Genomic DNA, 23,878 nt, shown 5'->3' on the forward strand with positions numbered 1-23,878 from the left:
CACAACAAAACCTTCAACTAACAAAAACAGAACAGGAATTGGAGAGAATAGGAACTCTACCAAATACAGGAGTTAAACAAAACAGAAACACAGCAGACCAGTAGTTTAAGGGAAATGGCGTGACGCAGAGACATGGAGTATTCACATAAAGGTAACTATACCAATGCACGACAAAGGGCCAACTAAAACACAGGACTATTTATAATAAAACTAATTAGCTACCTCGGTTCAGCGCTCCTAAAGTTCAACTAAAAGAAAACGAAAACACAAAATGGAGTCTTTGCACATGGCGACCTCTGGTGGTATTCCCTGACAATCAGTAATCTACCAGAGTTAATAACTTTGATTGGATCACCGCCTGACCCCACAGAACTCAATCAGGTGACTGAATATTTAGAGTCGATGTTGCGTTTTACCTTAGATAATGTAGCTCCAGTTATTACAGATAAGAAACTCGCTCTCTGGTATAACGATAACACGCCCGCACTTTAAAACAGACGGCTCGGAAATTAGAACGTAAATGGCGTCAAACTAAATTGTAAGTATTTCAAATAGCATGGAAGAGGGCATTCTTAACTATAGAAAGGCTCTTAGTGTAATTAGATCAACGTATCTCTCCACTTTTATAGAAAATAACAAAAATTATCATGGATTTTTACTGAATACTGTAGCCAAATTATCAGTCGAAAGACCAACAACAACTGTATGCCAAATTAACCAGAAATAAGACCACTGCAGAAATCTCCACAACAACACTGTGCAATAGTAAGGACTTTATGAACTTTTTTATTAATAAAATTGTAAATATCTGGCATACCATTAAGGCTTACTCCCCTTGAAGAGAATAAACTAATTTCAATCATCTCTTATGCAAATTCATCAACTTGTATATTAGATCCTATACCCACACATTTTCTTAAACAGATATTGCTAGAAATAACAGAACCAATGGTAAGAATAATTAATTCTTTATTATTGAATGTTTTAAAATCTTTTAAATTAGTAGTTATTAAACCGATAATTAGGAAACCTGACCTCAACCTCTGTCAGCTGTCCAATTACATTATCAAACACCCCATTTATCTCTAGAATTCTGGAAAAAATTGAAGCGGAGCAGCTATGCTCATATCTACATAGAAATAGCATAAATTAACTGTATCAGTCAGGATTTAGGTCTTATCACAGCACATACTGAAGGTGTGGTTAATAAGCATATCCTGCAACAAAGGTAGTGCACAGAGAATTGACTCAAACTCTTGTTTACTAAGAAATTACAAGTTTTATAGACAGTTACTTTAGTCTAGCATGTGTCTTCAACCTATCTCTGTCAGTTCTCACAGACCAAGATGCTTTTACTCACACAGATCTCCCAGAAACCTCATCTACCCTCCAGTACTGTCTCATTGCCCTGCACTGGTGGTAGGTGGGCTCTGGAAATGCCAATCTGCTGCAAAGAAAGCAGATTTTATCTCTGCCCTAGCTACCCATTACTCTTTTGACTTTCTGGCACTAACTGAGAACTCAGCTACATTGGCTGCCCTATCCTCTTCCTATGTTTTCTCTCACACTCTACGAGAAACTGGCAGAGGTGGTGGTACGGGTCTCCTGTTGTCCAAGAGATGGTCCTTCTCGCCTATCACCCTGTCTCATCTCAGTTTTTCATCATTTAAATTTCATGCAGTCTCAGCAAAACCAGATAACAAAAATCAGCTTACTAAAGTTGAGCAATGTGTGCAGGACATAAGAGATTGGATGCTAATTAACTTTTTTCTGCTTAATCCTGATAAGACAGAAGTTCTAGACATAGGACCGCATACAGCTAGAAATAAGACTTTAGATCACACTGTAACTTTAGATGGCCTTTCTGTCGCTAAACGATGCAGAAAAACTAGTTCATGCTTTTATCACCTCTAGGTTGGACTATTGTAATGCCTTACTGTCTGGTTGTTCAACTAGGTGCATAAACAAGCTTCAGCTAGTCCAGAATGCAGCAGCGAGAGTCCTCACTAGAACCAGAAGATACAAGCACATCACCCCTATCTTATTTTCACTTCATTGGCTCCCTGTGAAATTTCACATTGATTTTAAAATACTACTCTTGACATATAAAGCATTAAATGTTCTCGCGCCGCAGTATCTGAGTGAACTGCTATTGTCTTACGATCCGCCATGCCTACTTCGATCAAAGGATGCAGGCTTCTTGTCCTCTTAAGGTTTCTTCCTATTACCATCTCAGGGAGTTTTTCCTTGCCACTGTCACCCTCGGCTTGCTCATTAGGGACTATCTGACCATTTTGAACCACCAACACCATCTTAACACCAACACGGCAAAGCACTGAGTGTTCCCAAGAAAGACATACCATAAAGGAGACAGTTTTAGTCCCAGTTAGCATTCTTTCTCATCCTGGATGGCACAACAGCTTTTAAACCAAAGATAGGGTGACCACTTAAAGCCAAGAAAGCCCCTGAAATCTGAGACCATCCACAGATAATGGAAATCTTTCAAACAGCATTCAAAAGCTCAACCGTACACCCACCAATGGATTCAAGATGGCTTAGTCGTTAGCATTTTTGATTTGCACCTCTAGGGCCGGTGTTTAATTTCTGCCTTGGGTCTGTGCAATTCCTGCCTCGGGTCTGTGCTTGGTGGTTTTCCTCCAGGTACTCTTGTTTCCTCCCACAGTCCGAAGACATGCAGGCTAGGTTAACTGGTGTTCTTCAATCACCCATACGGTATGAATGACAATTGGATGTCAAGCTTGCAAAGCAAACTGCTTAAGTAACTGCCATAAAAACGATGGTTATACCTTCTGGGTGGGGCTACAACAACAGGTTTTGCACCAAGCACAATGTCCACCTCTGCTTCTAAGAGGACAAGAACTGCCTTTGGGACTATCCTAACTGAACATGATTATGAACAGGTACATGTCGAAGTTTTCTTAATTTGAAAGTTTTGTAATTTAAACATATTCTTAGGATAAATAATTATTTATTTAAAAAATATAAATTGTGTGATTATCATTAATGTGTGACTATTCGTGTGATTAAATCTACAGTGCTGTGGAAAAATACAGTAGGTGGCCAACCAGAATGCCTATTACCGTCGCACTCACCGCCGTCGGAAAACGGCAGCGGCCAAAATAAATCAGTTGCATTTTAAAGTCATTCGTGAAATGACCGCCAGGTGGCGCAAAGTGAAATTTTTTACTCTACGCAGTTTAAAATATAATTAAGTCAATAAAAAAGTCTTAACAATATGTTGTATAGAAGAAATACTACAGTGATTGTAATTTCCACATCTGAGAACCTTATACAACAAAAATGAAAAATCTGAACCAGATATATTGATATTTATTGTATAATAATGAGTCAAAAAAAACAAACATTGGTTAAATGTTGTTTTGACAGACGATCAAGTTCACTAGCTGATAATTTTATTTGTACAAAGAATGAACTGTTATATCTCTGTTTGTATCTGTTTATTGTTATGTTAAAAAATAAATTCAAAAATACATCAAACTTTAAATATAGAAATAACTGGTAAAATAGACTTTCAGAATAAAACATTACAATAACTCAAAAAAGACGCACTAAAAATGCTGTGTTGTTTCTGTAAACACATCGTTGGGTGGTTTATGCTGGGTCAAAATTCTGGGTTATTTCGGGTACTTTAAACACATTGTTGTGTTGCTCATGTTGGGTCAGATGTAGTGAGTCATTTACAAATGAACACCTGGTTGGGTTATTTTGACCCAACAACTGGTTTATTCTTTATTCTCTGGTTTCTCCAAACGTCAGCCTGCAAAATGTTTGAAATATTACTGTTATTGTGTCACAGGTGTAGTTTTCGGAAATTTGAGCTTCAGTAGGCTACATCCCCCGGCGCTCTGCGCATAACACCGGTCCAACGCGGCCGTGTAAAGAATTTCTAAACGTGGGCTATTGTTGTTTACTTACAATATTTGTTCATTTTATTTGGTGGCAGTGGGCAGAGTGGCACAACGGAGCACGCGGAGGCAGCGCGCCTGCACGGAGTGAAGGCGCCGTGAGAGCGCGAGGATTAAAGGGCGGACTTCCAGTGTCCTGTTTGAAGTCCCTGGACCGCGTCACATTGTCCCACTCGCATGCCACTCTGTCCTGCTCCACCGCATCACGAACTTCCCGGACTCGCCTTTATAATGCGGAGCCTGAGATTTTAAGGTTAATTATCGCCAGCCGGCCCGAATAGGCGGCTCCGTCCCTTTACATACCTGCCGCCTATCTAGGGAGCCTACAGAGTAAGCGAGAAGCAATAGTATATTTGGGCGCACGCCGTGACATATCGTGATCCACGTCTTTAACTTCGTAATCTAATAAGCGCTCAGCTGCAGGCATAAAGTTAAAAAAATGTGTTGGGGGAAAAACAGCAAGGAGACTCACCCTGACCATTTAATAATTCACGTATACACAGAGTTTCGGTTCGTTTTCTGACACGCTAAACGTGGGCCATTGTTGTTTATTTCCTCCTCTCGCACACAAAGTTTTCCCGAGCGCGGAGGAATTTTGTTGTAATATTTAACAATGCTGTTTAATCAGGGGCTCTTATTCCTATTTGTCCTGGGATGTTAGTGTTACTGTGTGTGCTTAACAATGGCAAACGTTCAAATGCAAATTTCCCCCCCCCCTTCCAGGTGTGAATCAACTGGTCTCACCTATACATTCAGATAAATAAAATGCACCCCTCCCCACTTTAAGACCTGGATTTTGAAGACCTGCAGTGATTCAGGCCTCTTTTTAAATTTCTGCAAATTTTATCTTCTGGATTTTAGATTCTAAAATTGACATTATTACTGTTTTACTGGAGTAGAAGAAATGGAGATTTTCTTATCAGAACATAAATTGTATTGGTTGGCGGGGCGCTTTTCTCTGAATACGCTGTGTTCACGGTGGTGGGGCTAAGAAACACGCATCTCGGTTTATTCATTTTACCTCCTTTTACATTTAGGCATTTGGTAGACTCTCTTATCCAGAGCCACTTTTTATTTGGGGTAAAGTGACTGATGTGCCCAACGTTTTTCAGCAGAGCCTACAGTATGTTTCAGTGAATAATCCACAACTTTTCATGAGTATGTAAAACCTTCGACACCTCTCTCTCTCTCTCTCACACACACACACACAGCAGACACATTCAAATGCAAACAAATCACCCTCCCCAGGTGTGAATCAGGTGTTCTCACCTTTACACATTTGGAGAAACTATATAAAACAATATAAGGCTTGTTATGATAAGAACACTTTCTATCTTTTCCATTCCAGTGATTAAAAAACGGTAAAAATATAAATTTTGGAATCCACAGACGCATATGGTCCGAGCACAACGTAATAATGTTTGTATGATAAAATGACTCGTGGCATAAATCTACACGAAGCTGAACTCAAACAGCAAAGAGAACATGGCGCACGTGCGCTCTTTCATGTCAAATCGAGAGATTTATAAGAGATTTCTCTTTCCCAGAAATACGACAAACACACACCATACGTGTTGAATAAGCGCTGTCTTTGCGGAGCTGTGCGAAACGCACGCCGGTGTGACCTGCCTTATTATATATTAACATATGTTTGCTTTGTAGTAGACCGTGCGCGCACAACCTCTCGCTGGCGAGCGTCTGAATACGACGTTTAACGGGGTGGGGATAAAAAAACACCGCACTGGCAGAAGTAGACTAATGATTATGAATGCGTCAGGGAAAACAGCAAGGAAACTGACTGGCCATTTTAATAATTCATTGATAAGTTGACACACACACACAAACACACACTTTCTCTCTCTCACACACACACACACACACACAGCAGACCAAATCGTCATTAGCACGTCCCTCCCAAAACAGCACAGCAATAAGATACATACATTTAAACAATTTATTCATACAGACGTACCTGTATGTGTATGTATGTGTGTGTATGTATGTGTATGTGTATGTGATCCTGCATCAGCGCGCGTAAAGTTTTCCAGAGCGCACCGGCAGAAGTAGCGCAATGATTATGAATGCTTCGGGAAAAACAGCAATGAAACTCACTCTGACCATTTTAATAATTAATCAATTAATTAGTGATTACTTTGGTTTCGGCTGTGCTGATGGTGATAATGTCATCTCATCGTCTGCGCACAAGTGAACACGCCTACAATTCACTTTACATACGAATTACATAATCTAATAATTTGTTTTTCATTAGTTTATATAAAAGCAGACATTTCGGTTTCTATAAGTATATATTTTTCACGTCTGTGAGGCGAGTATACACGGAGTCTCGGCTCATTTTCTGACGCGCTCAAGTTCACTGAAATCAATACAGAATAGCGCACCCTGTTTACTTTCTTTATTTAACAAAATCATATATTTTTCGTCATTGTAAGCGCACCTAAATAAAATTAGAGTCTTATAAAGGTTGTGTAGCTTATATAGTTTTACTATATAGTTTTTGCACATTAATCTGACAGTGTTTTAATTTTATGGCCGTTTAGTTTAATTTATTTCAGTTAATAAATCTACTACAAATTTAAAGAACACGAAATAAAAGATGACGCAAGACCCTACACGTGTAACTTTTTAATTACACATAAAATCTAAAGGCTCAGTGTGTTAACGTTTACGTTGCTTAAATTCAATCCTAAAAATATTTTTAAAATAATTGTAATTATAAATTTGTACTGTAATGTTAATACTGTGATTATGAATTCGTTTAATTACAATGGTTCACTTGATTTTATCTGCAACTACATGCGACTATAGCCGAGCTGCGACTCATTAATCCTGGAGAAAACGAACTAAGGCCTGAGGAGTCAGTCTGTAGTTATATAGCGCCACTCAGCGGTAAAAGCCAGCAAACGCACAAACCCAAATGCAGTTGCCGTGTGCGGCGACGGTAAAAGTCGCATACTGCCTGTCCACCTACTGTATGTGCCCCTTCCTGAGTTACAGTACAAGCTAAAAGGCACTGCTACCAAAAAAAGAACACAAAGGTTCGTCTCACATTTGACAAAAACATTGTAATTATCCCTAGGACATTTGGGCAAATATACTGTAATAAGACAAAACTTTTTGAAAGATCACATTATACCTTACCTAAAACTAACACAGTGTTTCAAAAAAGGAACATCATGCCAACAGTCAAACATGGTGGTGGTGGTAGTGTGATGGTCTAGGGGTGCTTTTCAGCTTCAGGACCATGAATTATGTGCTCTACCGAAAAATCCCAAAGAAGAATGGCCGCCTATCAGTTCAGGACAGGCGGACATTCTCCTTTGGGATTTTTGGGTTATGCAGCAGGATAAAGATCCAAAATCTGCCAGCAAGTCCACTATTAAATGACTCAAAAAAGAAAAACAAATCCTAGTCAAAGTCCAAACTTAAATCTGATTGAGATGACCTTAAAAAGGCCGTTCATGCTTGAAAACCCTTAAATGTGGCTGAATTTAAACAAAGAGGAGTGGGCCAAAATTCCTCCGGCAAGTGTCCAGCAAGACAAGCAAAGATTTATCATTTTGACTTCAAAATTTTGAAAACGAACAAGTCTTGGTTTACGAGTACCGAGTATAATGAACCACGCATGCGCTTCTTGTTTTGACGCCGAGCGTAACATGATCACAACTGAACCAACGGTTTTTCTCTCTCTTGAGCTGCGGAATTATGGGTAATTGACTCTCCTGCTGGGTCTTAGTGCGCGTCACTTACTGGTATAATTAACATCCGTGCACACGTGTACTGTACTGTTTATTAGTGTATTGTACTGTTTACTATAACACTATGACCACGTTTGACCAAACAGAAACACTTATCTGTCGGGATTTATTTTTCCTTTTTTTTTAAGGTAAAGTGCAGGATATTTTGTTTTATTTTGACTTCATATTTTGTGTTAATAATTTTTATGTTTTTTTTTTTTTTGGCTGTGGTATGAATTCCATAATTTTTTATGGGAAAATTCGATTAAAGTGTTTTGGAATACGAGCCCACTTCCAAAACGAATAATGCTCATAATCCAGGGTTCCACTGTAATTGCTTTTCAATACTGCACTGGTACATGCCAGCCATCACCACAAAGTACCCAGATAGATATAGACTAGTAAAGACTTTTTTTTTTACTTTTGTGATTATTTTAAAAAGAAAAAAATCCAATGTTATTATTTATATGTTGCAAATCAAGGTCAGTGAGGGTACCATATACAATTCTTAATTTTTTTTTTAAGTGTATATAAAAAATATATTAAAAAAGCACACACATAAAGGTGAAGACACATCAATTTAAACATGTTTACATTTAAATGTAAAAAAAATTTTTTTTAAGCAAACCCAAATAATTGTTTTTTTAAGGTACTGATACTGGCGCTTTAGTAAGTAACCAAATGTGGTTCTTTGCCCGATTAAAGATTTATGGCCCTAAACAAGCCTTAAAAAGTGCTAATAAGAAAACAATGGCAGGACATACATGAACTCACAATGAACCAAGTGACCTGCAGACGAACAAAAAGAGCTCTTCCTGTAAAAAACAGGATGTATGCATTTGTAGGTATAAATGGCCAATGGAATGCACCAATGAAATAGCATACTAACCACTGTATTTACCTATCTGGGGCTGAAGCCATACTGGAAGTTAGGTTTTTGGACACTTTTTGGTCCAAGTAGGTCTTAAACATCTGATGGTTTCACATTTATGTGCACATCTGGCAATGAAGACCTAGGTGTCTTCAGGATGATATGTATGCTTTTAGTTATAACATACAACTACTTTATAATTATTAGTCATTAAAAATTTAAAAAACATGAATTCAGACACTACTAAACACTAGACTAAACACTACTAAAGCTAGACTCTCGTGCTCTCTCACTGTCTTGCTCTATCGCTTCTTTCATCTTCCAAGACATTGTTTCTCAGACATGGATGTGTTCTCCACATGGATTTGTTTTCCTTAATGCGTCAGAACCATCAGCCTGGTCTATAAATACTGTGGGAGGAAACCCTTCCTACATCTACAGCACTCAAAAAACCATAACATGCTAATCAAGTTGGCTAAGATTCATTTAGCTACTTGTTGAGTAGCATAACTGATTTTATGTAGTTACAATTAAATGCTTCCTTGGTTAAATTATTGAAAGCAAACCCAAACCATAATAGACAAAAGTAAATAAAAAAGATTTTTGCTTCCTTAGTTTTTATAGCTTCCTTAGTCTATACACCTATACACTATTTGGCTTCTTCCATATACACTGATAAACACTTGCATTGCAAATTAGTATCTTTGCACAAATTTTGTCTACAATTAAAACCTAACCATATGTCCAGTACCTGAATTAAAAGATTTCCACTTTTGTAACCTGTTTAATGCAAAGGATTTTTATAGGCATCAGTTAAATTTGTCCATAATGTACACATGTGCCACATACAGTACATGTTAAAATACTGTATGTATTTAACTCCGTTAGGTCAGGAAAGATTTTTTAGCTATGCATGTGAACAAAAAAAGTAAAAAATCCGTTCTGCTGTTTGGCGCATTACAGATTTCCATTGTCCTGTATGTGTGTGTGTTTGTACCTGTATCCATTGCCTGGTAGAATCTTCTGATGGTGTCCAGCCATTACTGTGGTAGTTTAATCGTGACCGGGATGGAGACCAACTGGGATTGTACTTGGATGATGCAATAATTCTCTCATCTCTAATCTCACCAGATTCCATCCCCAAAGGCGATAGGCACTCATCTGTAACACACCCAAAAACACAGTCACTATTTGACTAATGTGTCTTCACAAAACAATATAGTGTAAAGTACTTGAAACATGGGCAGCACCACAAACACAGATACGAGGCGAGGTCTACGGAAAAAGGATAAATTTATTTAGAAAAAAACTAGGGAAAGAAAAGGTTTTAAGAAGGGAGGACAGAGAAAAAGGAAAGGAAAATTGTGAAGGAGGTGAACTCATGCAGATCTGGTGGCAGTGGCCAGCTACTGTAGCATGCAGGCACAGGCTGGCGAGAGATCGGCGAAGATCATAGTACAGTAGCAGAGTGGGCCCGCGTCGGCAGCAGGATCCCGAAGGCTGGCTCTGTGCGGTAGTGCAAGAGTAGCGTTCATGCATCTGTCTTTTACGCAACAATCAAACTGCTGCTTTCAGTTTAATTTGCTTTGAAGTCTCTCCGGCACATTAAATCACCCCACTTGCATGCCACTCTTCTGTGGTTTTCGTGCCCACTGCACAACTCTGTTCTGGATCTTCAGCACGATGCCAGACAGACCAAACAGACTGACCAGACCAGACCATGAGCTACACTCCCCACCCTGCTTTTATAATGTGTGCAGAAGCCTGCGATCCATTATTGCTGATGATGCTGCAGCCGTGCATTTTCTACTTAGTGAGCCTAAAGAATGAGCGAGGAGCGATAACAGATTGAGGTGCACGCCCATTACAAGTGCACGCCATGACAATAGGTAGGGTTAGGGTAAGCAAAAGAAAGCTATGCATTCTGAGGAAAAAAAAATATCCTGCAAATAAATTTTAAATAAAGACAACATTTGTGTTGTTAGGACAAAGGTTCACAGGTTTGGTTTTAAATTTTTTTTTTTTAAATAATTATGTATGAAAGACAATGCATGTAAATAACTATGAATCGTGTGTGGCACAAAAGAAAAACATTCATCCTGTCATTGGGAGACCATACAGGAATTAAGGAATTCATGAAAATTCAGGTGATGCCAATGCCAGTATTTCTAAATAAATTATTGTCATGGGCTTCAGCAGAAGGACAGGAATAAAAATAACTTTTCTGGCCAAGTGTACTTGTGCTTTTACTGAGCCATGTAAATTCAGTAAACTGCTGATCAAGAAATAATATGTAAAATCTTAATGGCATTGGAGAAGATTGTCATGAATGTACTGAAGTTGAAAGAGTTAAAAGACACCCACAATTGTGGGTTAAGTTAGACACCACAACTGGCTAAGGACACTTGAATTTCCTTTGCAAAAAAATGCATCTATTCAATTTAGAAAGTAGGGCCAATTATAATTAATGAGACTCTAGTTATAGATGACTTTGACATTGTCTGCATGAAAACTTACAAATTGCTGATGACTGGACAGATGCATAGACAAATGTGCATTTCATGAGAAAAAAATATTAGAAACGTTGTTTTTCTAATAACTGACAGGATGAGTGAAAGTGAGCAGTACTAACTTGCTTGCTCATGGCTGGGTTCTTGATTGGAGATCCTGTAAATGGATGAGAAGCCCTCTTTCGTTATGGCGCTGTCTGTGTGAATGGACAGGGACAAAATGCCAGTGTATGACACAACCCGGCCTGGACTACTGGAACCACAATACCTTCCTATATGAGGGCCAACTGAGAAAAAGAGAGAGGAAGCAAAAAAAGGAAAGAAATTTTTAACTTATCTGTAATAAATAAGTTTAACATACACTACCGTTCAAAAGTTTGGGGTCACTTTATAACTCCATGATAATTCCTTTAATTGTTTTTACATTGTAAAGGTACGGAGACCCTAAAGGGACATGGGTGGAAAAAAAAAACTTTGGAGGAAAAAAAATTTTTACCTTGGGAAAAAAAAAACAAGCAAGGTAAAAAAAAATGCGAAACCAAAACAAAAAAATGCAAGGCAAAAAAAAAATTGGTAGACAAAAAAAATGCGAGGCAAAAAAAAAAAAATGCTAGGCAAAAAAAATAAAAAAAATTAAAAAAAAAAAATAATAAAAAATTAAGCTAGGATTTTTTTTTCCAAAAAGTTTGCGAAATGCGAAATGTTTGTTAGATCTCGCAAAACTTGACTCTTTAGCGTTGCCGATTTAGTCCAGCAGGTGGCAGCAATGCTACTAAAAGCTTGATCCTTGACTGTGTAATATCGATCCAGTCCAACGGGGGTCAGTAATGCGCCTAAAGACTGGCTGCCAACCGCTAAAAAATAAAAGAAGAAGAAGAAGCATACAGGGAAGGATAATACAGTCGAACCTCGGTTTACGAGTAATGCGGTTTACGAGTGTTCTGCAAGACGAGCTGAGATTTTTTATAAATTTTGACTTACGAGCGGCAAGTATCATTAAAAATCATGTGGCACGCATACGCTTCCTGTTTTGAAGCCAAGCGCACATCATCAGAACTGAACCAATGGTTATTCACTTTTTCACGCTGCGGAATTGTAAACAATTAAGTTGTAAACATCCGAGCGCGTGTATGTTGTTTACAACAGCGCTGTGACAGCATGAGCGCATCAAGCACTTTTAATTTAATTAAAATAAAAATGTATTTAATAAAAAGTGTTTTATTAATTTTTTTTAACGCTGGAAGTTAAAAAACAAATCATTAAGAAGCGCGAGCAAGGTATGCGAGTGGCCGACTTCGCAAGGTTTTATAAAAAGTCTACGTCAACTATATGCACAATATTAAAGCAAAAACAAGAAATAATCGGACTAAATGCAGCAAAAGGAGTCACGTGGACATCAAAGCAGCGGCCACGTCTCTTGGATGATGTAGAAAAGTTGCTTCTCGTGTGGATAAACAAGAAGCAGCTCGCTGGTGATACCGTGACTGAGCAACTTATCTGCGAAAAGACAAAGCACTTGTACGCCGACCTCGTAAGCAAACTGCCAGGTACGTCAACAGAAAATGTAGAAGGCTTTAAGGCGAGCAGGGGATGGTTTAATAACTTTAAGAGGAGACCTGGCATCCACAGTGTTGTGAGGCTGCGAGTTCCGACGCTAAGGCAGCTGACGCGTTCGTTTCCAAATTTCATAAACTCATGGTTTCTGGGTGTTACCTGCCGCGGCAAGTTTTTAACTGCGAAAAGACAGGGCTGTTTTGGAAAGAAATGCCAAAGAGGACTTACAATACAGCAGAAGAGAATGCATTGCCGGGTCACAAGCCCATAAACGACCGACTCACTCTATTGTTTTGTGCTAATGCAAGCAGGGATTTAAAAATTAAGCCCCTGCTTGTGTATCATTCAGAAAATCCACGAGCCTTTAAAATTTAAAAGTGCAGACGAGCCAGTTAAATGTTATGTGGCGGTCCAACAGCAAGGTTTGGGTCACTCGAGTCCTGTTTGTGGAGTGGATCAACAAGGTTTTCGGACCTTCAGTGAAAAAATACCTTGTCGGAGTGAAAAAACTCTGCCGCTCAAAGTCTTGCTGGTTATGAATAATGCTCCTGCTTATCCTCCTGGCCTTGAGGATGACTTACTGAAGAAATTTCAGTTCATTAAAGTTAAGTTCCTTCCTCCCACTACTCCAGCCTATGGATCAGCAGGTCATTTTAAACTTTAAAAAACTTTACACCAAGTTTTTAAAGCTTTGTTTTAGCGATGCTTTGAAGTGACAGAAGGAACAAATCTTACCCTCAGAGAGTTTTGGAAAGATCATTTCCACATCGTGCACTCCCTCAAGATCATGGATAAAGCATAGGATGGGGTCACCAAGAGAACTCTTTATTCTGCTTGAAAAAATCTGTGGCCTGATTGCATTCTTGGACATGACCCTGAGGAGTTTGCTCATGAACAAAATTTGCCAGTTGTCGATGAAATAGTGTCCTTTTTCCTATATTTTGTATATACTGGATAATTTTATAATAAATATTTTTTGGTTGTGGAACAAATTATCTGAGTTTGCATTATTTCCTATGGGAAAATCAGCTTTGGTTTAAGAGCATTTTGCATTACGAGGACGCTTCCGGACAGAATTGTGCTCGTAAACCAAGGTTCCACTGTACTCGGATATTGTTAAACATGCATGGAGAAAATTACTGAGTCGAATTATAAATAGCTGAGTTTTACATTCAGCTTGGCCTAAAATATAAAGACATATTCAGTACTGTATGTACTCGGAGCTTGCACTTTAAGTATTTTGGCGCCGGAAATATAAGTATCCTCCGATGTCCCGTTTTTTTCTCTCTCTCCAGTATTTTTTCCCCTCGCGTCTCATATCCCTTCATCATATTTTTTTTGCCTCCCATTTATTTATTTATTTTTTGCCTAGCTTTTTTTTGCCTTGCATTTATTTATTTATTTTTTTGCCACGGTGAAATTCTTTTTTTCTTTCAAAGGTCAGAGGTGTGGACTCGAGTCATGTGACTTGGACTCGAGTCAGACTAGAGTCATGAATTTGATGACTTTAGACTCGACAAAATATAAAAAGACTTGCAACTCGACTTGGACTTTAACATAAATAACTCGGACTTTCACTTGGACTTGCGCCTATTGACTTGTAAAGACTTGCTACTTCCCATAAAAAGCCCAAAGATAAAAAGTATGTTAACACGGTCCGCTCTATCTCTGTTATCTCACGACATCCAATCAAAGTACCGTAGATTTTTCTGATTCGACAGCGTCCAACACGTGACAACAACGTGCACGCGCCAGTTCGCGAAATGATACCGAAGGTAGTTTCGTTTGGCTATAAAAAATTGACTATATGCGCGGACTACTGAGCTTCTACAGAACGCAGTAAAGGCCAAAAAGGAAATTGCACGGACCACTAAGATTCTACAGAGCGCAGTAAAGAATAAAAAGGACAGTTAGTGTTTTTTAATCCCCTGACGAACTCTAGCCATCAGGATGTGTTTCCCTTGTTATCTTGGACATATTTAGAATGATGAACCTCGGCTGAGTCACTTGTAGGCTGTAAACATGTCAGTACATGCGTTGTATTGTTTATATTTATAAAAGAAGTATTGCACAAGTGTATTTTAATCAGATATAGCACTTACAACATTGAGTTGCGTGAACAGAAGTGTCAAAGTGTAAAATGTTATTAACCAGGAACTACTCACAGTCTCTGACCTGTAGTGAAAATGTTACAAAGAAGAGTTATATAATTTTATGGCCATAGGGAAAAAAGATCTCCTGTGGCGCTCCGTAGAACACCTGGTCATAAATAGTCTCTGGCTGAAGTTGCTTCTCTGGTCGGTGAGAACTCTGTATAGTGGGTGAGAAGGATTGTTCAAGATTGTGCGTATTTTGGACAGGATCCTCCTCCTTGCCACGACATCAATAGAGTCCAGATCCAAACCCAGGACAGATCCGGTTCTTTTAATGAGCTTGTCCAGTATGTTTCTGTCTGTCGCTTTTATGTTACAGCTCCAGCAGACCACAGCAAAGAAAACGACACTCGCCACCACAGATTCGTAAAACATCCGAAGAATGGTATTACAGATGTTAAAAGATCTGAGCCTTCTCAGAAAGTACAACCTGGTCTGTCCTTTCTTGTAGAGGGCCATTGTGATAACTGACCAGTCCAGTTTATTATCCAGGAGCACTCCTAGGTATTTGTACTCAGAGACCAGTCTCTGGCTGACCATGTCCACTGTCTTTCCCTGGACAGATATAGGAGTCACAGGGGTTCCACCTTTCCTAAACTCGACCACCACCTTTGTTTTCTTGATGTTGAGTTGAAGGTGGTTGCTCTCACACCAGAAAACAAAGTCATCCACCACGGACTGGTACTCGGAAATGTCACCGTCGTTAATACATCCCACCACCACAGAGTCGTCAAAGAACTTCTGTAGATGGCATGATTCTGAATTATATTTAAAGTCCGATGTATAGAGGGTGAAAAGAAATGGAGACAGAACAGTCCCCTGAGGAGCACCAGTGTTGCAGATCACAGTGTCAGACACAGTTTTGTAAACGCACACATACCTGTATACCCTGACACTTTACAAGGCAATTTGGGAAAGCCAATTAGCCAAATCTACATGTATTTTGGCTGTGGGAGGAAACTAAATCAGCCAGAGGAAACCCCCAAAGCATGGGGAGAACATGCAAACTTTATGCATGCAGACCCGAGGTGGGAATAGAACCTGGACCTGATATATATATAGTGGTCTGCTGTCTCTGCCTGCATTGCACTACACATTCAGCACTGCTTTTCTCACCTGCGCCGCAAACCCATGTGCGACATCAAGGACACCACACCATCTGAGCACCGACCCGTAGACCCGCGACATTCAAAGAGAAAAATAAAAATTTAAGATTGCAGAGCTTCATTGCTTATACTGAACATAACTTCATTAAGACTGCAAGACTATGTCCACGAGCAAGAAAATTAACACAGACGCCTCGGAAATTGAAGGTAGAAAGCAAGGAGGCGCAAGCGCAACACATGCGCTGGCACACGATGCTAATCGTGCTAACACGGATAGTGCGCAGATCAATCTGTAACGGATTTTGGAAGAGATTCAAAGCTTTCGAAAAAAGTACAACCGCCAATTTTATGAAATCAAGACCGAATTAAACATGACGAATCAAAGTCCCATATATCGAAAAATGTATGCATTGATGAATGATATTATCATTATTGATCAGGCTATTACTAAATTCTTCTTCTTCTTCGTCGTCTTTCGGCTTTTCCCTTTTAGGGGTCGCCACAAGGAATCATCTGCCTCCATCTAACCCTAACCTCTGCACCCTCTTCTCTCACACCAACTAACTTCATGTCCCTTTTCCTTGAATCCATAAATCGCCTCTTTGGTCTTCCTCTAGACCTCCTGCCTGGCAGTTCAAACCTCAGCATCCTTCTACCGATATATTTACCATCTCTCCTCTGAACATGTCCAAACCACCTCAATCTGGCCTCTCTGACTTTATCTCCAAAACATCTAACATGGGTTGTCCCTCTGATTAACTTATTCTTGATCCTATCCATTATTGTCACTCCCAAGGAGAACCTCAACATCTTCAGCTCTGCTACCTCCATCTCTGCCTCCTGTCTTTTCTTCAGTGCCACTGTCTTTAAGCCGTAGAGCTTTGCTGGTCTCACCACTGTCCTGTACACCTTTCCTTTCATTTTCGCTGATACTCTTTTATCGCACAAAACACCTGAAACTTTTCTCCACCCATTCCAACCTGCCTGTATCCGCCTCTTTACCTTCTTTCCGCACTCTCCGTTGCTTTGGACTGTTGACCCTAAGTACTTAAAGTCCTGCACCTTCTTTACCTCTGCTCCCTGTATCCTCACCGTTCCTCTTGGGTTCCTCTCATTTACCGCATGTATTCCGTCTTTCTGCGGCTAACCCTTCATTCCTCTGCTTTCCAGAGCATACCTCCACCTCTCCAAATTTTCTTCCACCTGTTCCCTGCTCTCGCTACAAAGCACAATGTCATCTGCAAACATCATAGTCCATGGAGACTCCTGTCTAACCTCATCTGTCATCCTGTCCATCACCAGAGCAAACGAAAAGGGACTTAGAGCTGATCCTTGATGAAGACCCACCTCGACCTTAAACTCTTCTGTCACACCTACAGCACATTTCACCACTGTCTTACAGCTCTTATACATGTCCTGCACCACTTCTCTAACATACTTCTCTGCCACTTTAGACTTCCTCATACAACACCACAGCTCCTCTCTTAGCACCCTGTCGTACGCCTTCTCTAAATCTACAAAGACACAATGCAACTCTTTATTACCTTCACTGCCAGCATCCTCAAAGCAAATACTGCATCTGATGTACTCTTTCTAGGCATGAAACCATATTGCTGCTCACAAATGCTCTCTTCTGCCCTTAACCTAGCTTCCACTACTCTTTTCCACAGCTTCATTGTATGGCTCATTAGCTTTATGCCTCGGTAATTGCCACAGCTCTGCACATCCTCCTTGTTCTTAAAAATCGGCACCAATACACTTCTCCTCCATTCTTCTGGAATCCTCTCACTCTCCAAGATCTTGTTAAACAAACTAGTTAGAAATTCTACTGCCACCTCTTCTAAGCACTTCCATACCTCCACAAATATGTCATCAGGACCAACAGACTTTCCACTCTTCATCCTCTTCAACGCCCTTCTCACCTCACTTTTACTAATATTTGCTACTTCCTGCTCCACAACAGTCACCTCTTCTACTCTTTGTTCTTTTTCGTTTACCTCATTCATCAACTCTCCCTCCTTACTATCCAATCTAGCATACAAGTTCTCATATGCTCTTTGTTTGGCCTTTGCCACCTCTACCTTCACCTTACGCTGCATCTCCCTGTACTCCTGTCTACTTCAGTCCTCTCAGAGTCCCACTTCTTCTTAGCTAGCCTCTTTCCCTCTATACACCCCTGGACTTCCTCGTTCCACCACCAAGTCTTGTCCACTTTTGCCTTACCTGATTATACACCAACTGAAAGCACCTCCTGACCACCCACAGCCTGTCTCAACTCCTCCCTGAAGACTACCCAACATTCTTCCTTTCTCAGCTTTCACCACTTTGTCCTTTGCTCTGCCTTTGTCCTCTTCACCTTCCTCACCAGCAGGGTTATTTCACACACCACTATTCTGTGTTGTCTGGCTTCACTCTCCCCTACCAGCACTTTGCAGTCACTAATCTCTTTCAGATTACAACATTGACACAAGATGGAGTCTACCTGAGTGCTTTTGCCTCCACTCTTATATGTCACCCTATGTTCCTGCCTTTTTTGAAAGAAAGTATTTACTCCTGCCATTTCCACCCTATTTGCAAAGTTTACCACCACCTGTCCTTCTACATTTCTGTCCTGAAGACCAAACCTGCTCATCACATTTTCATCACCTCTGTTCCCTTCCCCAACATGTCCATTGAAGTCTGCACCAATCACCACTCTCTCACCTCTGGGGATGCTCTGCATCACTTCATCGAACTCACTCCAGAATGTCTCCTTCTCCAACTCACATCCTACCTGTGGGGCATAGCCACTAACAACATTTAACATCACCCCTTCAATATCCAGCTTCATTCTCTGACCTGTCTGATTCTCTTTTCACCTCTAAAACATTCCTAACAAACTCTTCTTTCAGGATAACTCCTACTCCATTTCTTTTTCTATCCACACCATGGTAAAACAATTTGAACCCTGATTCTAAGCTTCTACAGTAGCCTTGCTACCTTTCCACCTGGTCTCCTGGGCGCACAGTATATCCACCTTCCTTCTCTGCATCACATCACCCAGCTCTCTTGCCTTCCCTGTCATAGTCCCAACATTCAAAGTCCCTACTATCTCTTCCAAACTCTCGCCTTTCCTTTTCTCTCTCTGCTTTCGAACACGCCTTCCTCCTCTCCTTTTTCGACCAACTGTAGCCCAATTTTCACCGGCACCCTGTAGGTCAACAGCACCGGTGGCAGTCGTTGTTAACCCGGGCCGCGACCAATCCGGTATGGAAATGATATTTGTGATTTGCATCAGTGATTTGGCAAATGTTTTTACGTCGGATGCCCTTCCTGACACAACCCTCTGCATTTATCCAGACTTGGGACTGGCATCAGAAGACACTGGATTGCGCCCCACCCTGGTTACATTGGGGCTATTACTAAATTAAAGTCTAATAAATGCCCAGGGCCTGGTGGATTTACTGGAGAGTGGTATAGAGCATTCCAAAAGGAAATAATACCTATCTTGGTCCGCATTTTTAATTGGGTCTTAAAGAATGCAGCAACCTCTCCATCTTGGAAATTATATCTATTATACCAAAAGAAGAAAAAGATAAGCTACAATGTGGACCGTATAGACCTTTGTCTGTATTAAATGTTGATTATACAGTTGTAGCCAAAAGTTTTGAGAATTACACAAATATTATTTTTTACAAAGTTTGCTGCTAAACTGCTTTTAGATCTTTGTTTCAGTTGTTTCTGTACTGAAATATAATTACAAGCACTTCATACGTTTCAAAGGCTTTTATCGACAATTACATGACATTTATGCAAAGAGTCAGTATTTGCAGTGTTGGCCCTTCTTTTTCAGGACCTCTGCAATTCGACTGGGCATGCTCTCAATCAACTTCTGGGCCAAATCCTGACTGATAGCAAGCAACCCATTCTTTTATAATCACTTCTTGGAGTTTGTTAGAATTAGTGGGTTTTTGTTTGTCAACCCGCCTCTTGAGGATTGATCACAAGTTTTTCAATGGAATTAAGATCTGGGGAGTTTCCAGGCCATGGACCCAAAATGTAAACGTTTTGGTTCCCGAGCCACAAGTTATCTTTTTTGCCTTATGGCACGGTGCTCCATCGTGCTGAAAAATGCATTGTTCTTCACCAAACTGTTGTCGGATTGTTGGAAGAAGCTGCTGTTGGAGGGTGTTTTGGTACCATTCTTTATTCATGGCTGTGTTTTTGGGCAAAATTGTGAGTGAGCCCACTCCCTTGGATGAGAAGCAACTCCACACATAAATGGTCTCAGGATGCTTTACTGTTGGCATGACACAGGACTGATGGTAGAGCTCACCTTTTCTTCTTCAGACAAGCCTTTTTCCAGATGCCCCAACAATCAGAAAGAGGCTTCATCGGAGAATATGACTTTGACTTTTTTTTTGAGAGAAGTGGCTTCTTTGCTGCCCTTCTTGACACCAGGCCATCTTCCAAGTCACCCCACTGTGCGTGCAGATGCACCTGCCTGCTGCACACCATTCCTGAGCAAGTTCTGCACTGGTGGCACTCCTATCCCGCAGCTGAATCCTCTTTAGGAGACGATCCTGGCGCTTGCTGGACTTTCTTGGACGCCCTGAAGCCTTCTTAACAAGAACTGAAGCTTTTTCCCTGAAGTTCTTAATGATCCTATAAATTGTTGATTTAGGTGCAATCTTAGTAGCCACAATATCCTTGCCTGTGAAGCCATTTTTATGCAACGCAATGATGGCTGCGTGCGTTTCTTTGCAGGTCACCATGGTTAACAATGGAAAAAAAATGATTTCAAGCATCACCCTCCTTTTAACATGTCAAGTCTGCCATTCTAACTCAATCAGCCTGACATAATGATCTCCAGCCTTGTGCTCGTCAACATTCTCACCTGAGTTAACAAGACAATTACTGAAATGATCTCAGCAGGTCCTTTAATGACAGCAATGAAATGCAGTGGAAAGGTTTTTTGGGGATTAAGTTCATTTTGATGACAAAGAAGGACTATGCAATTCATCTGATCACTCTTTATAACATTCTGGAATATATGCAAATTACCATTATAAAAACTTAAGCAGCAACTTTTCCAATTTTCAATATTTATGTAATTCTCAAAACTTTTGGCCACGACTTTAGATTGTTTACATCGATTATGGCCAGAAGAATAGAAAAATTCATGCCCAATCTAATAAACCAAGACCAGTCAGGTTTTATTTGTCAGCGCCAAACACAAGATAATATTAGACGCACGTTGAATGTTATGAATCATATTAGGAAAAACTAATTAAAAGCAATGAATTCAAGTTTAAATGCTGAAAAAGCTTTTGACTCAGTTAGCTGGACATATCTCTATAAGGTTCTACACAAATTTGGCTTTCATGAAACTATAATTAGAAGTATACAGGCACTTTATGATAGACCGACTGCAAAAATAAGACTTAATAGATATTTATCAAAGCCATTTACATTGGAGAGAGGAACCAGGCAAGAGTGCCCATGGTCTCCTTAGCTATTTGCACTCTATTTGGAACCCCTAGTACAAAGCATTAGACAGGATAAAACAATCCAAGGTATTACTATAAAAGGAGCGGAACATAAAATTGCCTGTTACGCAGATGACATACTGATTTATCTTGGAGACCCAACCAAATCTTTACCTCAACTCATGAGACAATTTCAGAACCTCGGGCCTCTCTCTGGATATAAATTAAATATTGAGAAAACAGAAGTAATTTCATATAACTATATTCCTCCTGCAAATATCAAATACACGTTTACATTAAAATGGCGTACAAAATCTTTTAAATATTTGGGAATTCAATTGACAAAAGATACAGAAAAAATACAATACAAAAAGAATTTTCATCCATTAACACAAAAAATTTGAGAAGATCTAACAAGATGGAATTTAATTCCTTTTCTTAGTTTTAGCTCAAAGATCGAAGCAATTAAAATGAACATATTACCAAAATTCTTATATCTATTTCAATGTTTGCCTGTAGAAATAACTGCAAAACAATTCATAGAATGAGATAAAATGTTTTCTCGATTCATTTGGTAAGGGAAAAAGCCCAGAGTGCGCTTTAAAACGCTGCTATTGCCAAAGGATAAAGGAGGATGGGCTCTTCCCTCACTAAAAGATTATTATATAGCAGCACAAATTAAGACCGTGGTAAATTGGTGTGACCCACATTATCATGCTCCTTGGAAAGATATAAAAAGATATATTTCAAATAATATCCCTATACAAGCCATATTAACAGATAGCAAATTACGACAATATATAGAAATTATAGAAGACCCATGGAAAAAAACTCACTTTAAATATCTGGGCAACAGTGATAAAGGAATATAATTTGCTGGAATACAGTACAGCTTTGAAATGGATTGCTTTTGATCCTCTTGGGGGGGGGGGGGATACTTGTTTTTGCACCATTATTAAGAAAGGCGAACTTTTGAGCTTTCAATTACTAAAGGAAAAGTTTCTTCTAAAAAGTCAGGACTTCTATAGATACCTCCAGGTTAGAAATAACTATGATCAAAAAATAAAATAAAAAACTTGAAGAGAATTGGAACCCATTGATAGACTTGCTTAAGAGGGCATACACATTGGGTATTAGATATAACATTGTCTCTCAGATATACAAAAGTTTGGAAAAAATTAAAGCACACTACAATTTATATTAAGGAAAAATGGAGAACAGAATGTAAAATAAACATAACTGATGAAGAGTGGTCCAATATATGGATATTTCAATAGAAATCAACTACTGTAGCTCACTAAATTGGAAAGAATACTGTTGGAAAAACATTATTAAATATTTTAAAACACCAGTACAAAGAGCCAAATACAGTAATATTCCTCCAAAATGTTGGCGAAATTGTGGATGTAATGAAGCAAACCATTATCATACATTTTGGGAATGCCTACATATTCAAGAATACTAAAAAAAAAATACAAGAGGCTTTTGAACATATCTTTAGAAGAAACATACCTCTGGAAAGCATATTGCTGTATTTTGGCTGTATATATCCAGATAAAGCAATAATAATAATATTAATAATAATAATTTTTATTTATATAGCACCTTTCCAGAGCTCAAGAACACTTTACAATGAGTAAAAAACAGTCAACAAACAGACAACAAAAAAACATGCAGAGGACAGGTGGATTCAAGTGTAACATTCGGAAAACAAGTGAGTTTTGAGTAAAGATTTAAATATGGAGATGTTATCAGAACGGTGAGAGTGTGGTAGAGAGTTCCAAAGTAACACTGGGAGCAATAACACTGAATAATCTGCCGCTCATTAAAGAAAGGCAGTAACGAGGGACAACAAAAAAAAAAAAAGAATTGGAGGAATGTAGTGAACGAGTCAGAATGTAGGGGGCAAGCAGATTAAAAAGATAGGTGGAGCTAAGCCATTTATAGATTTGAAAACAAGGAGAAGAATTTTGACTTTGATACAGTAGACAACTGGGAGCCAATGGAGATCAGACAAGATTGGGGTTATATGAGCAGAGCGTTTGGGATGAGTGAGTATTCTAGCCGCAGAGTTTTAAATGTATAGTAACAGCAGATGATAAATACTTGATGGGTGTGCTTCTAGAAGCCAGCAAGAAAGCAATCACACGTAAATGGTTAAACCAAGAGAAACCAACTTTAGATAATTGGATAGATATTTGACTATATTGACTATAGAGATTTATACGATGGAAAAGATCACTTTTTTGGTCAATATAAAGAAGAATACATTCCTGGGAAAATGGAGGAAATGGGTTAAATATGTATTAGAAAGAAGGCCTGATTCTGTGGCTGTAAATAATAAATAAAAGGCATGTACTATTCTATGTGAAACTGATTTAGGACACATGTTCTTACCCTGGACGTATATAGTTTTCTTTGTTCTCTTTTTTTATAATTTATAGCTTAAACATACTGTGTAATTGTATACATAAAGAACATTGTATGTAACATGTTTACTTCACAATAAATAAA

General features: G+C 39.2%; 1 protein-coding gene across 4 annotated transcripts in view; it reads right to left on the reverse strand.

Annotated features, from left to right (window-relative positions):
* nrp1b (neuropilin 1b) overlaps positions 1–23,878 on the reverse strand; it is a 142,386-nt gene that overhangs the window by 92,917 nt on the left and 25,591 nt on the right. For all 4 annotated transcript variants that reach the window (XM_053486182.1, XM_053486181.1, XM_053486184.1 and 1 more), the window contains exons 5-6: positions 11,206–11,370; positions 9,571–9,734 (exon numbers count right to left, since the gene is read on the reverse strand). In XM_053486182.1, coding sequence (XP_053342157.1) covers positions 9,571–9,734; positions 11,206–11,370 — 329 coding nt within the window. The remainder of the gene's footprint in view (positions 1–9,570; positions 9,735–11,205; positions 11,371–23,878) is intronic.

This window comes from Clarias gariepinus, chromosome 25 (genome assembly GCF_024256425.1).
Source record: "Clarias gariepinus isolate MV-2021 ecotype Netherlands chromosome 25, CGAR_prim_01v2, whole genome shotgun sequence".
NCBI lineage: Eukaryota > Metazoa > Chordata > Actinopteri > Siluriformes > Clariidae > Clarias > Clarias gariepinus.